Source organism: Topomyia yanbarensis, chromosome 3 (assembly GCF_030247195.1).
Source record: "Topomyia yanbarensis strain Yona2022 chromosome 3, ASM3024719v1, whole genome shotgun sequence".
NCBI lineage: Eukaryota > Metazoa > Arthropoda > Insecta > Diptera > Culicidae > Topomyia > Topomyia yanbarensis.
Window position 1 is genome coordinate 321,767,969 of NC_080672.1, and position 20,952 is coordinate 321,788,920.

Sequence of the window (20,952 nt, forward strand, 5' to 3'; positions counted from 1 at the left end):
TTTTAGGCCTATCAGCTTAAGTTCTTTTCTTCTGAAAGCTTTGGAACGGATAACCGATCATCACATCAGGAACGTTAGTTTAGTTGAATATCCACTGCACAAAATGCAACATGCATATCAGTGTGGGAAATCCACGATCACTCTGCTTCACGATGTTGTTTACAACATTGAGAAAGCCTTCTCGCTCAAGCAATCTAGCTTGGGTGTATTCCTAGATATTGAGGGTGCTTTTGACAATTTGTCCTTCCAGTCTATTCTGGAAGTGACGCGCGGTCATGGGGTTTCTGCATGTATTTCGGGTTGGATAAACGCAATGCTTAGTAACCGCATTCTTTGCTCATCACTGAGACAGGCTAAAATACGGAAGTTGAGTATTTGCGGTGTCCTCAGGGTGGCGTTCTGTCACCTTTGTTATGGAACCTGCCCACACTACTTTTACAGTAAACGGCAAGTTACGGCGGATAGCCTAGAACAAAGTTTTAATAGCCTATTGATCGCCAGCATCTAGTGTAACCCGCCTTTTCGTTTACTCGGTGGTTGCCTTGTTGAATAACTGTTGTAACGGCATTTAATTAGCAAGGGACTGGAAGGTGAAGTATATTTTTCAATATTAAGAGCCATAGTACTCAAGGGAGAGCAAGAAGTTGAAGGAAGAAAGTTTAGAAATGCGTGGAATAGAGTCATGAGCAAGCTTAGAGTTTCTCGGCAACTTAACCTTTTGTCTGCTACCGCAGGGGTCAGGATATTTTGGCATTAGAAATGCGAATCACCTGAGTCTGCGGCATGTCCTGGACAGCGTAAAGTAACTTTGTACTTCATGCTATCGAAACCGACAAAAAGTTAAGTCACCGAAAACTTCTACAATAAACTCAATGAGCTTGACGAATACCAAATAATTATTACTGGACTTTGCATCGAAACACTCTTTGACTTAATGCAACAAGCATTTTGAGCTGTCGAATAGTGATGTCAACAAGTTAAATTATCAGTTAACCCAAACAAAACTTCATGGTTCTTTTCAGGAAGAAGCGATTAACAGCGGGTTCGTCCATGCAGTTCTGAGTTACTGTGTACAGATCAAGTCAAATACGTTGGAGTTATGTTGGATTCCAAACTGAATTGGTCTACTCACATTGAATTCATAGTCAAGAAAGCGTGCATGGCCTTCGGGCAGTGCAGACGAACTTTTGGAAAGACCTGGGGTCTCAAACCAAAATACATCTATTGGATCTACACGACAATTGTACGTTCATTACTGTCATACGGATGCCTAGTGTGGTGGCAGAGGGAAGAGGTGATAACGGTCCAGTTAAACTAAAGCATCTGCAAAGAATGGCGCTCATGGCGTTGAATGGTGCTTTCACTACAACTCCGACTGTTGCCCCTGAGGCCCTTCTAAATAACAAAACATTACACATACACCTCAAACAAGAAGCACTATCATGTGATTACAGACTGCAGGTTACTGGGCTTTGGAACAGTAACCATGTTGATCTGAAGATTTCCTCTCGAGAGAAGCCGATGTCTGGCTATATGGAAAGACAGCAACAAACGCAAGTGGTCTGTTACACTGGCGGTTCTCTGATGGAGGGACGTGCTGGTGTCTACTGTCGTGAAATGAGATTGGAACAATCTCACTCACTAGGTAGATACTGTACTGTATTCCAAGCAGAAATCTTCGCGATTATGTACGGGGTACAATCGGCCCTTCAACAGAGCTTGTCCGGCAAAGTTATAAACTTCTGCTCCGATAGTCAGGCTGCAATCAAGGCCCTTAGCTCAGACAAATCACGGTCCAAATTAGTGATCGCGTCCGCGTGCCGAACCTAAATCGAAGAATCTATCTACCTTGTTTGGGTGCCCGGACATTCCGGTATTACTGGAATTGAATGGACTGACGATTTGGCCATGGCAGATGCAGCGATTAACTTCGTTGGTCCTGAGCCCGCCCTACCAATTTCGACAAGTTGGATAAGAGAAAAAATACGGTCATGGGCTTCGTCCGAGCACCGCAATTATTGGAGAAATCTACAAAAGTGTCGCCAAACAAAGGCGTTTCTAGAACCGTGCCCGGTGATTTCGAAAAATCTCTTACATTTTTCGAAACTCCACTGCAGCATGCTGACCAGGGATTTTACCGACCACTGCAAACTCAATTATCACATGGCAACTATCAGCGCGCTAAGTCATTTTCATGTGATCTTTGTGAATCCTACTACGGAACCTCATATCATCTGATATGCAACTGCCCATTAACTTACCTGCTGTTTGGTTTTGGTGTTGTTATTTTTCCCACACGTCCAATTCTACTTCGTTTTTTCTCCTTCTCCTTTCCTTTCGCTCGGGAAATGATGAGAAGACACGGCAAGGCACAAATGCTCCACTACATACGGGGAACGTGCCATTTGAGCCAATATATTATGATTCCTAATACCCCGATATTCAAAATCGGTTGAGTTTTGCCCCTAAAACACCAGTAAGGCAATATTCTTTATGTAACAATCTCATTTTTAGTTATTTAAAATTGGTAAGTGAGTAATGAGAATAGAAAATGTTTAATATCACCGCCGTTTGTGAACGGATTTATACGAGCTTGTTAGAAAGGTATTTTTTAAGCTTTCTAATAATCACCCTCGTTCTTGTTTACGACGAATGCGAGATTCGTTCGAAAGCGATTCAAACGAATAATAATCCCTATTGATTTTGCTGTCGAAACCGGAAATACAAACCACTTTGGAACGAATCTCGTATTCGTTGTAAACAAGATATTAAGGGTGTATGCATATAACGTGACTAGATTGCTTTGCTTCAAAGATCTATGCCTAAACATGTCGTATTTTGACAAAATCAACCATATCTCAGAACGTAAACAACATATCCAAAAATAAAAAAAGCTACAAATGGTCACATTGAGCCTCCGCCACACCCCCCGGGATAGTGAAGCTGCCCGAAGCCGCAACAATCTTCCATCAGCACCTTATTAGCACTAGCAACGGGACCCTATGGCATCCCACGCGGGTCCAATTCGCACATAATCAACCATGGCAACAAAATAAGATCGAATTAAGACAGTTGAAATTTAACACGAATTTTTAAGGGCGAATGACCCATCGAGGTTAAAGCCCCATAAAACAACACAATGCAGACACACACTCACACACATACAGACACACACATACATTGTCCCAATTTGTCGAACTGAGTCGATTGGTGTATGAGACTCGGCTCTGTGGGCCTCGGAAAAAAGTTTTCAAAGTTTGAGCGAACCCTATGTATTTAAGGGAATTTTCTGAACGAGATGGTTCTGACTTTTAAAACATGGTTTCGAGAAAAACACAATTAAAATGTTTAAACCAAAATTTATTTATTTTTCAAACTTCAGGAAGAGGGTTTTTAAAAATTTAGCAATGTTAATATTCCAATATATGTAAACAGAAAGAAATCGATATTTTTGGAAAAAGAAAACTTTTATACCCCCTTAACGAATCGAAACCCGTTGCTTTGTATGCTGTGTAGCATCTAATTCTACAATATTTCATATTTGTTCTGAATATCGAATTTCAAAGAAAACGACAAAAATATTCACACGAACCAAAAGTTTCTTCTGCCGCTATCGTAGTTTTTCCAACAGATCATGTTCTCTGCTCTGGTGCCATACAAAACTATCGTGTGCACAGCCACCATACTTAGCATTTATTGCTAGGATTTCGTATTTCTCGTTGCATATCTAAATGATTAAAACGTGTATTAAAAATACAATGTATAAATCAAGAAACAATGGCAAATATTTATTTTCGAACTGCTTACAACCATTGCACTAATGTTGTGTTTTCCATTCTTATTATAGAACATGTATTAATCTTGTGGAGGACGCAGACACGTGATGAGTGTTCCGTCTATACATCAAATCACTGTAATGATAAGATAGAATATATTGGCGCTGGCTTACTTTGTTATTCCTAGATTACAAGACTTACCACCAGGAATGTTGCAGTTTGGCATAAAATATTCCTGTGTTCTACCACTAAATTTGAATTGTATCCAGCGACGGCAAAGTGATTCTTCCATTTTTTTTTTTAAACACAGTGCATTGGGCCACAGGAGATATGAAATTGGTCCCCACTTGCCACTGGTACGCGCCTCCACCTAAGAGCTGAAGTGTAATAGCAAGTTGGAGAATATGTGGAATGAACGTGCACTTGTATCCAGTTGTAAACTTAAGTTCACGTAGTAAATACACGAAAACATCTTTGCTCACGCGATAGCGCTGTAGAAAGCTAAAATAGCAAACGTTGCGATAGTGTCGGAGAATTTAAAGAATATGCAACACTACTTACTGTTCCTCCGGTAGGTCGAGCAGGTTAGACCGATCCCTCAAATGTCTCCTATACCAACGAATTTTTCTAAATTCAGTTTCGTCTTGCGTATCATCGAAAAATATATTTGCCATGAAAAACGTTTCTTCATATAACCGAATAACTTTGTGTACTACCCACAGATTCCTGTAGAATTTTACCTATGTCGGTTCTCTGATTTTGAATGTTACCTACAATCTCCAGAATCCAGCAAGCTTGTTCCATTCTTCAGGCTAAATCAATTTATCCGCATGTGCTGTCGCGGCAGATTACAGCGTCTTCAAAATACCGGTTGTATTTAGAAGTTAACAATCACAATTTTTCAGACTTGACGACTAATTAGACCGGAATAGTAAAGTTTCGTATTATATCAACTGCTACTGATGGCATTTTAACCCGACTATCCACTTCATCAATGGCATTGGTTGGTACAGTATCGTACGGCTATACGATATATGCAATTGCGATTTCGGACGTAGTAGGGGCTGTACTGGTACGGTATGAGTGCCACCGTTGTTGTGAGGAGACCGTTGTGTTCGATATTTTTAACGGTACTGTTCGTTACCACAGTAGTTGGTCTCGTTTGTATAAGCCACCGCTTGTACCTTAAAATGATTAATAGAAAGCGTAGGAACGAATAATTTCGTTACATAAAAGGGTACCTACCATCCGTGCCTGGAAAGATTCGGTTTCCCATATTTCGGAGTTTAACTTCGGTTCCCGTGGCCAATTCGTACACTGCTGCTTATATTTTGTTTATCATGGAACCAAACAAATCGAATGACGTTTTAATTAATAACAAAAGTGAGAAATATTAAGTGAGCGAAGTTAGCCTAGTCACTTTTAATGGTGACACTGAAAGTGATCACCATACATAATTACAATTTTTTTGGTGATCACCTAGCAGTCACCGGCTGGTGACAGTCACTTATCACCATACATAATTCCACCCCTGGATTTCGGGATGTTCAGTACATTTTTATAGAAATGTTGGAAGAATGTTATAAGGGCCGGGGGACTTGTAGGGTTCGAAGGTGTTGATAGCCCATTTAATTAGAGATGAATCTGACAGGCCAGTTTCTGTGATGCCATCACAATCACAATCCATCACAAACCTCACCTGTTGAATTCTCGTCTTTCGCAACCGACTCAGGAAAGTGGAGGTTCATTAGAACATCGAATGTTTCACTATTGTCAATAGCGAGAGAACTATCGCCTTTTTTCACTTGCCCTAGGCCATTTGTGTGATCCTTTGATGAGGCTTTTTGAAGGCGAACTGCCCTTGGAAAGTCTCCGATGTTTTCACAAAGCTTGCGCATTGATAGTTTTTTTAGTTTTTCTCAGCTCAGCGTTGTATTTGGTAAAAGCGGTCCTGTAGTTTGACCAGTTACCAGTAATCTTCAATTTATTGGGCAGGCGCCTAGCTACCTTACTAAGTGTTGCTAGATTTTCGTTCCTCCAAGGAACATCACGAAAAACAGCCCCCGTTACAAGAGGGCAACTGTCATTATAGGCGGTTATGATCCTCTTTTGTAGGTCGTTTGCCGCATTATTCAGATCTGCTGAAGATTGTATCATATTTTCCGTTCTTTTCGACTGTTCCAGGTGCGAGCGGAATACACATCAATTTGTTTTCCTTATTTCCCTGTTTTTGCACTATGAGTTTATTGGCTTCTATGGCGAACATTAGGTTTGTTCCAGTACACGGAAGTCACTCCGGAGTAAACAGGAGCAAAAAATCTTTGCTTCTTTTTTCTCCGGTTTGCCACCAGAAGAAAAAAGAGAAGAAGAGAGTACAGGAACGATTTTCTCCGGAGTACTTCGAGTTTCTTCTGGTACTGGAACAGACCTATTATGTGTCTGTGATCCGACAGACTAGGTTCGTCAGAAACGTGCCAACTCTTTATCTTTTCCGTTATTTGAGCGCTGCATAACGTGAGGTTCAGTACTTCGCTCCTAACTCCCTTGTTACATACATTGACATCATTCGACGAAATGTGTTCTAGTAGGTACTTACCTCTGGTATTTATATCCGTGCTACCCCATATTGTGTGATGTGATGCCATCCAATGATAAAGGGCTTGTTTATGCTTCTGCACTACTTTATGAGGGCATCGATTTCAGAAGATGGCGCTGTATCCGCATCGCCAGGGAAGTAACCAGATACGGGGCTCTATTCTCACAGTCACGTCACCTAGTGACTAGAACAAGATTTCCCTCTAGTCACTAAGTGACGTGACTGTGAGAATAGGGCCCGATCACAATCTGCTTTTCCCTAGCCATCGGTGTCTCCACTGTTATTGCAACGATGTCTCGTTTAATGAATTCTGTAATTGGAGATTTTTATTGCTCTGTTTATCAAAACTGCAGTTCTTAGAGTTAGCTGGCTAGAACGATGAGCTCCATCGGTTTTTGAGATAAAATAGGTATTTCATTCTTCATTTAATGACTGAATTGGTGAAATTTACCGCAGTATAGGTTCAACAAACCTCTTTCGAGTTACATTTTTTATATATGTCAAAGTGGAGGTAACACGTGGAGAAGGTGGAAATGGTATAAAGTTTTTTCGGTGAACAAAATAAAAAGAGAGGTGTTGATGGTTTTAGGTATAAACTTTAACTGAGTCCAGCTCTATATTCGGTCGATGTTTTTAAGCCTAGATTATATCGTTTTGTTAGTGTCATACAACACGTAAATTGTTTCGATACATTTTATAGCAAAACGAAGTTACTCTGTATAACAGTGTAACGATACAACGTACTAAAAATGAATACATAAGGCTGATGCAACAGCTCTTTCTCCTTTAAGAGCAGAATTAATAGGATAATTACAATTCGAAAGCTAAACATTACAATAGCATTTTTCTTTTCTTAGGTAATCTGAAATTGACATAAATCAACATTATAATTCATTTGATTTTGCTTATTTGATATTTTTGTGTTTGTAACCTTAGAGCATGTTCAGGAGTGTTTCAGTTTTAGATTCATAATTTTGACAGTTCTATAATATAAAACTGAAAATTTTAAAACTAAAACTTGCTGTCCCCAGCAGCAGTTTTAGCGGATGTTTTATTCAGTTTAAAATTCATGTCTCGCCATGCCTTGAGCCTTACTGCATTCAAATTTATTTTTTCCCAGTCTATCGGGTCTAAGTGTCTGTGCTGAAAACATGTACATGGCCTGTGTTAAGCCAAAGAGGACCAAGCGCCATTTTGAGGTACTTTATCTAAAATCGCTCCAGCATCCAATGTAGCACAGGAACTCTAATATCTGTTATGTTTTGGGAACCCAAATAGCAAACGAAAGCAAGCCAGTGTTCTTTAACTTTCTATGTAAATGATAAGTTATCGAAAAATTAATTTTGGTACGAAAAATACACGAAAAAAATTATGGCGCTTAGCTCGGTTTGGCTTAACGCAGGCCACATGTATTTAAAACACAGTTTTAAACGTGAAAATCAGTAACAAATAGAACGGCGTCGTATAACAGTTTTAAATTTTAAAACAAAACTGTTCGAAATTATAAAACAAAACGCTCTGCTGGGGATGTGAATGTATCAGTTCCAGTTCTACTTTGAAAATCCTATACAAAATAAAACGCTCCTGAACATGCCATTAAGATTAAATTAAGCACTTATTTCCAAATTTTCTCTTCTTAGCAATTATTCTGAGTAGATGAAATCATTGTACATCTTCTTTGTCCTAATCCTTTTCGATCGTCGAAGTTGTGAGTTCTTCGATGCTTCTTTTTACTCCTCTGTCTAATTTCGCAGAGAATCCCCTGAAGTCCGTGTCGCTGTCGTCTTGCTCTGGTGCCATCGTTAGACCTTTTGTCGATGTGGAAATAACCACATTCGGTAGCGTTGTTTTAACGTTCTCCTTGGGCACCCGCAGTTGCGTACGATGAGCTAGTACCACGACGTTTCCAACAAGTATGTGGGAATAACAGGTAACTGGCATCCCTATCTCTACATACAGAGTTTGACAATAGGCAACATCGTTTTTCCACCGATCGATGGGGGTCAGTTTGACAACGTCAAAATCGCTTAAAATGTCATCAACAAACAATAGTAGCAGTAAACAATAGAAAACAATGAACACTTTAACTGATGTGATGTAAACTAAAATGCTCCGCGTTCGTATTTGGAATTAATTGCGTTCATTTTGTTACAAGCAAAGTTGTTATGTTGGCTACGAAAATATGACGTCACGTCACCCTCTTGGGGAATAATAAATGATTTGCCGATCCGAACAAAAATCCGGACGGAACAGTTAGATGTAGATGTAGATAATAGCCGTAACTATCTCGCACTTCCAACCGTTCTGAACCAACGCGTTCCGCTCCCGGGATGCTTTCCGATGAACGCAGAGTAACTAGCACTTCCTTCAAAAGCACGCGATTTTTCAGTTTCACTTTTCCTCGTCGCCAACTTTTATATATGTCAAAGTAGAGGTAACACGTGGAGAAGGTGGAAATGGTATAAAGTTGTTTCGGCGAATAAAATAAAAAGAGAGGTGTTGATGGTTTTAGGTATAAACTTTAACTGAGACCAGCTCTATATTCGGTCGATGTTTTTAAGCCTAGATTATATCGTTTTGTTAGTGTCATACAACACGTAAATTGTTTCGATACATTTTATAGTAAAACGAAGTTACTCTGTATAACAGTGTAACGATACACTTTACTAAAAATGTATACATAAAGCTGACGCAACAATTTTATTTTTTATTTTATTAGGATAGAGTGCCCCAATTGTCGTCCTACCATTTGACCCAATGCGTCGAAAAAAGGCAAACGCTGCTGTTACCAACAGTTTCAAATATGTAGGGTGATAATAGACACATAAGGAAAATATGTGGAAACATGGAAACATCTTGGCTCGATAATGTTTACGCTGCAATAAGCATTGGGGGGTGAGCGAGTATCGTATAATGTCTTGTAATCGAGCCTGCTCTAAAAAGCCGAAACACATTATCACACCCAAGAGCACTTTTTAAAATGCTGGGGACATGAAATAAAAATTTATGAAAATCCTGCCTAATGGGTTTGGGATTTGGGATACAGCTGGCGAGGTACCATCGCACCGCGATAGATCACCCGAGCTTCATGAATAACCGCGTCGTGTGGTGACTTAAGTTGCCTATGATACAGCTTTGTTCTGGATAAAGAAACACGTGGCATTGTTGTGAGGCGAAGAAGCGCAAATGGCCTGGTTGGGCTGATTTTAGCTAGGTGGCTTCTTTGTTAAGCAAAGAAGCTGAAAACGTTTTCTTTCTTAGAAATTTCGTGTATATAAATGTATGGTAATTTATTTCGTCGATTCAAATGAAACAAATAATTATTACAATGATCAATGACTTATATAGCTACGCTATATTTCCGAGGCAAAGTAATTTGCGCGTAAAGTTGCCTTATAACCGATGGAATAATTTGTTATAATAGGAATTTGTAGACAGAGTTTGTGTCGTGGTCTTATAATTCTACATATATCTTAAAAAATAATTCACACTAGTGTTTATAAACAAAACTCTGTACGAAAGTATGCTACACAAAACCCGTAAAACAGATCCTAAAGAATGCTCAAATGATGCCTGTTAAAACGGATAAACCTATACGAAGATTTATTTTACCAGCGATTTTTGAATCCCGCGTATACTAACTAGATTCCAGTGAGCAGTAGTTTCATCAGTCTCACAGCTTCGTAAAGGCATCGTTAAAACAAGATGTGCTATGTGCAATGTGCTTGTCTAAAATGTGAGAACATCGAAAATCAGTTTGCTTTGCTGTATCATTCGAAGACATTTTGTAATCATTGGCCAATTATCAGATCAATTAGCTGCTCATTGTATTGTGTGTATATATTTATGAACCACTGATTTCCCACGTCTCCCACTAAATAAACTAGATAAAACAAAATTACTCTAACGAAGAATTTGCACTAAAACGAAAATAATATATCACTCAATCACGCCGTTGTCGGTGGTTTTTCCTCAGGCAATCGTTTGTCTATATCAACTGCAATAATTGCTAACTCGTATGCTCCCGCTGCCGATGCACCACCCGCCAAGCATTCAGAGGCAAACTCTGTAGGTAGCGTATTTTATGCTTACCCCATTGATACCAAATAATTCCATACACTAAGCAGATGGCAACCTCAATGTAGTATCCGTCGATCTGAATTTCACATTTTCCACCTCCGTCTGTACATATCTACAAAAAATGGTTAATATTCTGTGTGGATTTTATAGATTGATGATTTCTTACCTCCTGTTGTGTGGTGCTAGAGCACGTGTTGTCTGTTGCATTCGAGCAGCGCTTCCAGGTGAGCACGTCCACCATCCACAGTACAACCGTAGTTGGCCAGTTGCCGCCAAGATTGCTTAGCGTATTGAGCAGCGTCATATATGTACCTCCAACCGCTGGATCGCTGATTCGGGCGAAAAATGCCATCACCGCAACGAACATGCTATAGAGAGCTATCTGGTACAATCCATAGTTGGTCAACAGTATCAAATAGTAGTGGTAAGGAACGTGGTTATTGTGTATTAAAGCTGGAGTGAACCACACAACGGCAGCAGCGACGATTGTTAGAGCTATCCGATACGGAATGGCTTTCAGGTATACCTCCATAGGGCGTGGTCCTGTAGTGTATTTACTAATCACCAGTGGAAGTATTATTTGCAGTGGGACTAGTGGTACGACTAGCAAAGCTAGTTTATCCTTCGGAACACCAGCGTCGATAAGCTTCAAAGAGCTAACGGCATCACAAGCAGCGAATCCTATTTTTACGGTTAAAAGAATGGCCGTCAAAATCAATATAGGTTTCATTTTGATAATGTTGAGCAGTAGCCGATAGGTTTGTTTTATATCCAGCTCTAAATGTTCGTCGTGCCCTCGATCTATGCTGGGAAGGGATTCGCGTTTCAACAGTGCTACAAGTGTTGTGGTAGCCAGAAACACCAAACCCCAAAACCAAAGGAACCCAGGAAGCGTCACCAGGCCTTCATCCGAAGCTTCCGCTCGTAAGTAGCTATTGCAAAACTCGGCAGACTCTAGGGCCATAAACGCAACATAGCCCAGGAAATATCCTGCCGTCTGACCGACACTGTTACACGTCGAAGCATGACCCACATTACACCGCTTCAGCATCGTCAGCGCCCAGCCATCCACGGCAATGTCCTGTGTTGCGGCGAGGAAATTCAACGCAAAAAATATTCCGGTCAGTATCGGTATGTTTGGTGCAAGCGTGGCATCCTCAGAACTATTACCGAGCCAGCGGTTCACATGCATAGACAGAATGAGCATAAAAATGCCAATCAGATACTGGGTCGGTATCAGCCATGATTTGCGCCGGCCGAAGCGGTTCCAGTACAGCGAATCTACGATTGGGGCCCATAGCAGCTTCATGCTGAACGGCCAATGGGCGAAACTAAACTCGGCCTGTAAGAAAAACGAAAATGTTAATGATTGGTAACACACATCGCCCCGGGCAAGAGATCTGTTGTACTACGCGTAACCACGTAACGGAACTTAACTCCATATATTGCCTATAATCGCATAGTTGTCTGATGTTCTGTGGGATCCCCCATCTACATGGAACTAAAATGCGGTTATAGACAGTATTTCTTATTTATAGATATTTATTCAAAAATAGACGCTTCACTGTTCAATCGCTAGATTTGTAATCTAAAAGTACCCACCCTTGGCAATGGATGAAGGAAAGCAAACGTACTTTAATTTATCCTATAAGATTTGATGAATTGTTGATTCACTATACATTTTAGGTACCATTCATAAATTACGTAACGCAATAATCGTTTAAAATTGACTCTCCCTTCCCCATGTAACAAATTGTCACAAATTTATCTATCCTTCCCTAACCTATTACGTAACAAATTCTCTATTTTTTTCTTCAGTAAAAACATTTTACGTAAGGTTCTAGGTTCTAGTCCCCCATATGTCATAACATGATCATTTCTCGTACCACCTCCCCTAAAAGCATTACGTAATTTATTAATGGTCCCGTAGGTACCGAATTTTTTCAAATCAAAGTTGAAGCAAACCCTTGAACTTACACTGCCCATAATCGTAAGTCAGTCCCATGCTCTTTGGAATTCTTTATCTACGTGGGACTGACACGATTTTAGGCAGTACAGTCCCTTGGCAAAATTTGAGCCCGCGTAGTACACAAAAAGAGATAGACTGAGTACACCCAAGTTTGAACGAGTATTAGCACCGACTAATACTGGTGTAGTGCACTGTAAAAAAACGAAAATACCATATGATTGCGCACTAAGACGCATGTGGCAGGAAGCACAAATAAAAGACCGCTCGTTAATAAGGATCTTTATTTTCAATTATTTTTTCCTGAGGTATGTCATGCTTCTAATGTGATGGGATGCCTATATGGGAAAATCAAACAATCACAATTCAATATACCGATCTTCTTCGAACCTAAAGAATCGGAAGATACTATGTGCCATCGTGCAGTTATGTTTAATTACCACTCCATCATTCTTATCTTATAAGTCTAACCTTTGTTGTGACAAAGCAGATTAGATAGAAACTATTTACGATTCAAATGACCTTTCAGTCTGTGGTTTGTTATAAAATTGTATTAAAAATACTGAAGATTTAATTTTTACGAAACTGATGTTAGAGTATAGATAGACTAAAGGTCCCCACATACCTGCTGCTTGTAGCTGGCGCCACGATTCTGTAACAGCATCGGAATTGCTGCGGCCAATCCGATAGGAATACCTTGCAACAGGTATAGGAAAAACAGAATCGCTATGTTGCTCCAATCCCCTCGCAGGTCGCTGGATTCATGTTTGTCCTCATCGTGGTCACCGGTGATGGCGGACACAGGCGTCAACAGCTGGACTTGATCCGGACGTTGGTCTTGTCTTTTGCGTACGCTCATCGCTCGCCGGATGAGATAAAACAATATTGCACGGTGATCACTCCGTCGGTTCAACTAACGCCAAATCATTCACAAAAAACACGATTTTATGTATAAGTATGCCGTTTTACAGCTACACGCGAAAGTACACGTCACTGAAAAGAAATTGGTGGCGTGCGATGTTTGGATGCTAAGTTTTGAGGTGACATTGATTAGAATCAATAATTCTCTTACCTTCCTGTAAAAAGGGAATAATTTAAAAAAACACTTGCTGGAATGTTTAACTACCCGTCGGTTGTTTTACAGCGTTATTTAAAATAAAGAAACTATTCTATCTTATATATATGAAACCAACAGCCAGAAATTCCTGGCCGGACTGAAGAAAATGCCGAGCAAAAGTTGGTTTTGACGTCTGCAAAATTTGTTTACTTTCCCACCAGATCTAGGACGATTTTTCAGAAGGGCGTTAGTACAGTTGCTTGCTTTCGAGAAAATCGACATTGAAAATTTTCGAAATTTTTTAATTCTCAATTTGTTGCTATGAAAGCTGGATATCTAATCTATAGATTAAAATAAACACGATTAATGAATGCATCATTTTAAGCTTGCATTTCCAATAAAAATAATGTTTTTCTTCCATAAAGCGCAAAAATGTGTATTGCGTCCTTTTGAGATGTTTCACGATTATGCGGCCTTCTTTACCGACCTTTGACAATCATATTATGCTGATGAGGCTTTTGACAGCAGCCTCTAAATAAAACACAAACGCTCTTGCGGCCCAATACATAAGTCTTGTTTTCATTTTAGTGTGGTTTAACGGCGTTTTATTATATTTAGAGTTTTCGATTGAAGGAACTGGTGGAGTTTTCTGCACTGAAATTGCACTTTTCTTGCAGAAGTGTTGTCAAAACGCCGACACCATGTTCCATTGATTGGAACTGCAATAAAAAAGTGCAATTCCAGTGCAATTTCGGGGCAGAGATTTGGCACCGAAAAAATTGTCGGTGGAGCCAGTGCACTCACCAACACAGACCAACACCAATCACGCAAACGTCAAAGCAATGTTCAAAATGGATGGGTAAACAAACCGGTTATCGCAGGTAAATGAATATAACTTGGTTTTATTTATTTTAAATAATGTTATTTGTTATAATTACAGAAAACGACAGGGATAGTACCCTTCTGTCGGAATCGTATTTGGTGCTCATTGGTTTGCAGGCTTTAGACTTCAATTCTGTCAACTAGAGGTATGCGTTTTATTGATTAGTGGCTCCCGTTTCCCGGACGTGGATTACAACCGAAGGCTGGAATTTCCCCAAAATAGCGGTTCCGAAGCGGCGATCATCTCCAGAGCCGCCACCACCTCTACGTAAAGAAGCAGTTCAGTGTGAACCAAAAAAGGGAACCGTCGAACAAGACGAAACCGTCGCCCGTTATCACTATCAACGAGAAGGATTACCAGGTTCTGAAAAGCTCGGTTCCGGTGGCTCCAGTTTAGTTTTCGGCCAAACAAATGGGGACGGGCGTTGAATGAGCGTTGAAGGTAGGTGTTTGGGAAGGAATAATTTCAAGAAAATATCTCAAACCCATTGTTTTCAGTTGGTGAAGCTCGAAGGCGATTCCAGCATAGTAGAAGGCTACTTAAACGGAACGAAACTGTTGGCGAAATTGCAAGGGAATGAAAATGTAGTAGCGCTGTATGACTAGTGAGTATTTATAGAATAAAAACAGTTACATGTAATCTAATCGAAACGATGAACTTTTAGTTGTCATGTTCCGGAGTCTAACCAACTAAACCTGGTAATGGAAAAGGGTGATAATTATCTGCACAAAATCCTGCAAAGCTACCGCAAGGATATCCCGCTGTACACGGTCATGCATATTTGGTACCAGATAGTGCAGTGTGTGCACTACATTCACGAGCACAGTGTCATCCATCTGAATCTCAAACCGGCTAACTTTCTGATGGCAACCTGATTGACTTTGGCATCGCCAGCAATATCTCCTTCGACTCCACCAGTATTATGAAGTTTTCCCAAGCGGGCATATTCAACTATATCAGCCCGGAAGCTCTGATTGACACTTGCACGGAGAATCTGATCACTGGGGTGCATACTGTATTTACTGCTGTATAAGAGGACTCCATTTGCCCACATCAAGAACAACTACAAGGTAAATGTTATCAACAAACCCAACACGACTATTGATTTTCCGACGTTGCCCAGTTATTATCCGCCGACTTCGCTCGAAATGCTGCAGCGATGTCTCAAGTACGATCCAAAGCCGAGAGCTTTGACGGCGGATTTGCTCGACTAGCCGTTTGATATGGTGATTGGGAAATGATGCTGTAACAACTTTACATATGTGTATGTCTTATTTTATTTGGAACGAAATATATTATGTATTTACGTATTTGATTGGTTGTTTTCCACACCTCTTCCATCAGATCTTTGAGTGTGACCTCCTCCAAGTTCTCTTTTAGCTTTTCTTCCGGCATTCGCGCTACATGTTGGTATACTTGGTACAGTTCGTGGTGGCAGAAATCACTAACGAACCGATACATACACAGGAGTAAAATGTTGCGAAAGTGGCTTGGAATTCTAATGGTCGATGTTCTAGATCCTCTGCATAACCGACTCGAGTCGCAAGGAACCAATTTGCCGGGAGTGACACCACTGCTTGATGAGTAGCATTCATGGAATGCATCTAGTAAATAGTGGAATACTGTTGGTTCAGAACCTTCGGAAAGAATTCATGGTTTGGTTCAGAAGCAGAACAGGAAAAGTTACTGATAATATCTAATGGAGTTTAAGCAGTGAACGTGAATAGAGTGTTTCGATTTCGTTCGACAAGGTCAAAAGGCAAACCCTTAAAATTATATTCTGGCGTACGAAGAGTAGGTGGAAGGCTGGTTGGGCAACATGTTATGCTATGGGATTATTATTTGATTATGTGAAGAATACATCCAATTTTCTATTAATTGAAAAGTGAACAGGACAAATAAAGTAATTTGAAATTAGTCATCTGGCCCTTAATTTACTCGGATGACACTCTGTTGAAAGTCCGCTGCAAACCAATGATGGCACCGTTAACTCCATAGTTAGTCCAGCGAAGAGGTAATCTGAGGAATATATTATTGCGAAGAGAACGAGGACGATAATGAACCCCAAGCAGCGTGATGCCTTTGCGACAATATAGGTGATATGCTGCTTAAACGTCAGCTGTTCATCGAGAAAAACTCCAAAATCTTTGACACAATTCGCTCTGTCAATCGTGGATTCTGCTAGACAGTATTCGAAACGAATTGGCGTTTTTTTCCTGAAGAACGTAATGACCGTGCATTTCTTGGGATTTAGGATCATCCGGTTGATTTCGCACCATTCCGCTAAGCTTACCAGTTGGCGTTGAAGGAAAGCTGCATCAGTATTCCGGATTCTGTGAAGGATTGAAGTCGTCAGCGAAAGACAACCGTGGTCCTACTAAACGAAAGTTGACGTCGTTGAAATACAGAAGAAAAATCAATGGATCGAGATGGCTGCCTTGCGGAATGCCAGATGAAGCGAAGAACTCTTCGGATACACAATCACCTATCTTGACTGCCAGACGACGATTACGGAAATACGATTGCATCCAGCGGAGAATATTAGTACCAAAGCCAAGTCTATCCAATTTTGCCACTGCAATAGCTTATAAATCTTTTCAAATGCAGCTAAAAGGTCCGTGTAAATAACGTTAGTTTGAAGGCCGTCAGACATGGCATCTGTCACATATGTTGTGAACGACAGAAGATTCGTAGATGTTGAACTTTTCGGCATAAATCCATGCTGAGTCTCGGAGATATACTGTTTGCAGTGGATGAAGATGGGTTCCAGCAGTCATTTCAAACAGCTTAGGAACTGCGCTTAGCGTTGTAATACCGCGGTAGTTGTCGACTTCCTTTTTATCACCTTTTTTGTGAACTGGAAACATGGAGGGGGATTTCCAGAGTTTGGGAAATACTCCGGTTGTTAGCAACAGTTGAAAAAGATAACAAAGAGGTTCAATTGGACCGGCAGAGCATTTTTTAAAAATAGTAGTTAGTATACCATCTGGGCCTGTCGAGGCCTTCATTTTGCCAATCGCAAGTTGTACCATATTATTGTCGATATTGATAGAGCTCAAAGATTGGTATGATTAAGGTACATTGAGTGCCGCGCATGAAACCTGGGTCGGTGCCAGTTTCTCGTTGGAGAAAACACTCGCCAAGACGAACGTGTAATACATATTGGTGGAGGGACACGCGATACGGTGCGGGCATGGGAAACTTTTGTATGCCCAACTCTGAGCCGCGACCTCGGCCGCGACAGTACTGTTGTTCTCCGGTGTCCAGTATTACTGTGCGAATGACACACGAAAGTTTCAGCTATCCTTGACGTCAACTTGCCATAACTGTCTGCGGCTGGAACAAGTGTTGGGAGATGTCGGCGGGTGTGTTTCACTCTGGCCACCAAGCGGACACAGCAGATTGTTGTGAGTGGATCATACTTGGCCTCGATAGCCTGGATGAAGGTGTGGCGGGATTTCCGCGACTCAATGGCGGAGATGACTACCAGAGAATCCAACAACAAGGCGACGGGAGTGTCTTCCTGTTTCTGGACCATGGCGAGTGCGATAGCTGACACTTTGGCTGAAAAAGCAGAACATGACGCCGGTAAGCGGAAAGAGAGCCTTTTCTATATTACGCTTACTCCTATTCCGACTTCATCTTGGAGCCGTCGGTGAAAATCCGCACGTGATTGCTATACCATCAGTCAGTTATATTTGGCTCGGACTTCACTACCAGCAGCGACCCACAGTTCTGCAGGCAGACTTGTGTCCAGGTTGGGTCCGCGGACGTGCCAGTTCCGGTCACGAACTCGGGGTAAGCGAGCGATCGGTGGCAGATCCATGTCTGTGCATTCCCGATGGATCTGGTTGGCTGTCTGTAGAAGAAAGTAGTTCTTACCGCCCCAACCAGAAGGATCGGCCTCCCTGTTGCAATGTAGTTTGTGCTGCAGCGGTGTGTAATCACGCTTTTAGCGGGTGCCATGTTAAAACTGACTGATAACGCCCATCGGCTCACCACGCTTAGGGGGCTTGAAGTTTACGACGGGTTCGCCGGATTATTCTTCCTATAGCGACCAACACGATGTCGTCGGCGTAGACATATATGTAATGTAATGTTCGGTGTAATGTTCCAGTTCTAGAATATGATTTGCGAATTTTAACTTGTAATCTGGCAATATGGGTATCAAAATTCCGCAAATTGTCTCAGAAGTTTATCGTTTCGGGACCATATGAAAATTTGTCCTCGGAACGGTCAGTCACGGTATCATGGGAAACTGCTCTGGAATGTCCGTTCCGCGGTCGAATCCCCAACCATGAGATGCAGTCTGCTGATGGAATTCCAAGATTTTTGATATCCATATTGCCAGTATTCCATTGAAATTCACAAATAGCATCCCAGCACTGGAACAGATGAGTTTCTGAATCCAAAAAATCAAAAAATGTACAAATCGGTTAAAAAATACAAAAGTATGAGTATTTCAATTTTGCGGGTACCCGGGTACACTTATCGGCCTGCTACGTGAAACCTGATGGGAGCCCTTCCCCAGACTTCCGCTTGCCGCATAGTCAACTTCATTTCCGCAGAAGCTATGCTTGGTGTTAACCTTTCGCCAAATATCCACTTCCAACTTGAGTAACAATAATGGAATTTCATGGATTGAAATCTGAAAAGGTATCCAGGTACTCTGTCGGACACATAACGGTAAAAAAATAATCGACCTTGATATATTTTTTCTTTTATTTGAAATTACTCTAAAATTTTTCATTAGTTTATGTTGAATAGTCATTAGTTCATTTTGAACTATTTCCAAATTAGCTCATTTTTTCTTAAAAAGACGCGATTCAAGACAATGACCAATACCCCATATGGTACTGACAATTACTAATACCTCAAACGTCAATCCGTAATAACTTGTGCGGTTTCATTACAATTAATGGGAACAATATCCGGATCATTCAATATAACAAACACTCAAACGAGTTAATTCTAGCATGTTTTGAATTTTTGAATAAAACTTTTGAGGAAAATCGACAGCGTAATATAATTCAGATCCGTAAGGAACCAACTTTCCGTGAATGTAACTTCTGGTCGAGGAATTCAATCCCGAAAAGAACCAGTTTTTTCTTCGATACACAGATACACACAGATTATCCTGTATGGTTTTCCGCTCCACCGACCGAGACGGATCTCATTGTTGCAGAAAATGTATTATAATGAATCATTGTGACCACTTCATTGCCGCCCACATTCATCCACTTGTATCGATATTTTCCAATGCCGAGCAATTTTATATTCATTGGCAAACAACTAATGATGTGGAGGAAATTCACGACGACAGTAACTGGATTTCGAATGATGCAGTAAATATAAACTCGTCAGCTATCTTTTAACTCCGAAAACAGACTTTTAGGACACTTGCTTCTGAGGTGCTAAATTACAACAGTAGTCGATAAGCCGCTCTCTTTCGAAGAATATTCATTCTCGCTCCATAAACAATACATAAATTGATAATAACTTCTTCTTTTAACTTAACATTTTATGTGGTAAAAGAAGAACAGCTGTTAAATGACAGCTCGGATAACTACACGCACACATTCAAGCCTGCACTCGATTCGCATTGGAGTGTTCCATTGGCACCGTGCCAGTGCAAAACACCGGCGCGGTGTCAGTGCCATCAATCGAAAACCCTAATTGTGAAAATATATGTTCAAAATGGATTCAGTGCTGTATAAAATTCAACACAATGGTTTTGGGGAGCCAACCGGATTGACTTCATTCGGGGTAAACAAAAAAGGAACGCGATTGACACTATTCCAGGTAAACAAAAGAAGAAAGGTTAAATAGTCAAATGTTATAGAGAATTGTATTTTCTAGATGGCTGAAAAATAGTTTTACTACCAATGAAATGGTGACTAAAACATAAGTTTCGGTTCGAAGGACTCCATAGTCAGTTCTAAACTAGTGGTATGATCCTGTGTACAATTATAATTCATTGTGGTTATCGAAGAATTGGTAACAACCAACCAGCCACGAATCGACTCCTATGTCGATCAACATCTGTAATGCGTTGCAGCTAAAGAGTCAGCCAGTATGAGATGTTATTACGCTGGTTATTCGCTAATGCTAATTGGAATGCTTTTCTATGAAGAATCGCTAGGATCATTTCGCTAGAATGTGGTGTGAATCAAGAAGTGTATCGCACGCGCCATGGAGAAAATCGAACACATACATCGAAGTGAAAATAACAAACCTGCTTTGAAATATATCGTACTTGCGAAGTCAGTGATAATGTGAACTATTCATTATAATTGTTCATCAATTGTGAGGAATGAATGAATAAAATATATAAAACAAAGCATTTTTTTTACAAGAACGTTTATTCCATACTTGTGTTAATGGGTTCCAAATACTCTACCGCCCATTCTTCTTCCATATCTGCTTCGAAATGATATTCAATATTTATCTTTTTTCTTCTTCCTTGCTTCGGTGCCACTAAGTTTTTCAATAGAGTTTCATAATATAACTTGTTCGAAATATAATGCAAAAGGTTTTTTAAATCTTGTAACTTTTCCTGGGGCAGTTGAATAGGCAGCGTTTCGATTGGTGGAA

At 40.5% G+C, this 20,952-nt stretch overlaps 2 protein-coding genes and 1 long non-coding RNA gene across 3 annotated transcripts in view; 2 read left to right on the forward strand and 1 right to left on the reverse strand.

The window, feature by feature from the left end:
• LOC131689052 (probable ATP-dependent RNA helicase Dbp73D) overlaps positions 1–10,706 on the forward strand; it is a 26,655-nt gene extending 15,949 nt beyond the window's left edge. Inside the window, exon 7 of the mRNA XM_058973812.1 lies at positions 10,603–10,706. Within this exon, the coding sequence (XP_058829795.1) occupies positions 10,603–10,607 (5 nt within the window). The 3' untranslated portion in view covers positions 10,608–10,706. The remainder of the gene's footprint in view (positions 1–10,602) is intronic.
• LOC131689053 (acetyl-coenzyme A transporter 1) lies at positions 9,648–13,676 on the reverse strand. Its single transcript, XM_058973813.1, has 4 exons — positions 13,491–13,676; positions 13,044–13,411; positions 10,619–11,794; positions 9,648–10,564 (listed from the first exon to the last, which is right to left on the reverse strand). The coding sequence occupies exons 2-4, from the start codon at positions 13,275–13,277 to the stop codon at positions 10,382–10,384; spliced, it is 1,593 nt and encodes a 530-aa protein (XP_058829796.1). The 5' UTR covers positions 13,278–13,411; positions 13,491–13,676; the 3' UTR covers positions 9,648–10,381.
• Positions 13,677–13,996: 320 nt separating this feature from the next.
• LOC131690885 (uncharacterized) lies at positions 13,997–16,279 on the forward strand. The gene is made up of 4 exons (XR_009305646.1): positions 13,997–14,356; positions 14,416–14,799; positions 14,856–14,962; positions 15,023–16,279. It is a non-coding gene; the product is annotated as an uncharacterized LOC131690885 (long non-coding RNA).
• Positions 16,280–20,952: the final 4,673 nt, after the last annotated feature.

What these genes read in the sequence shown, in the direction of transcription:
- LOC131689053 (XM_058973813.1), bottom strand. Translation starts at nt 13,277, where the DNA reads ATGAGCGTACGCAAAAGACAAGACCAACGTCCGGATCAAGTCCAGCTG. An exon ending in GCGCCAGCTACAAGCAGCAG is followed by an intron (nt 11,795 to 13,043) that starts GTATGTGGGGAC and finishes TTTTTCTTACAG; the next exon opens with GCCGAGTTTAGTTTCGCCCA. An exon ending in CTAGCACCACACAACAGGAG is followed by an intron (nt 10,565 to 10,618) that starts GTAAGAAATCAT and finishes CATTTTTTGTAG; the next exon opens with ATATGTACAGACGGAGGTGG.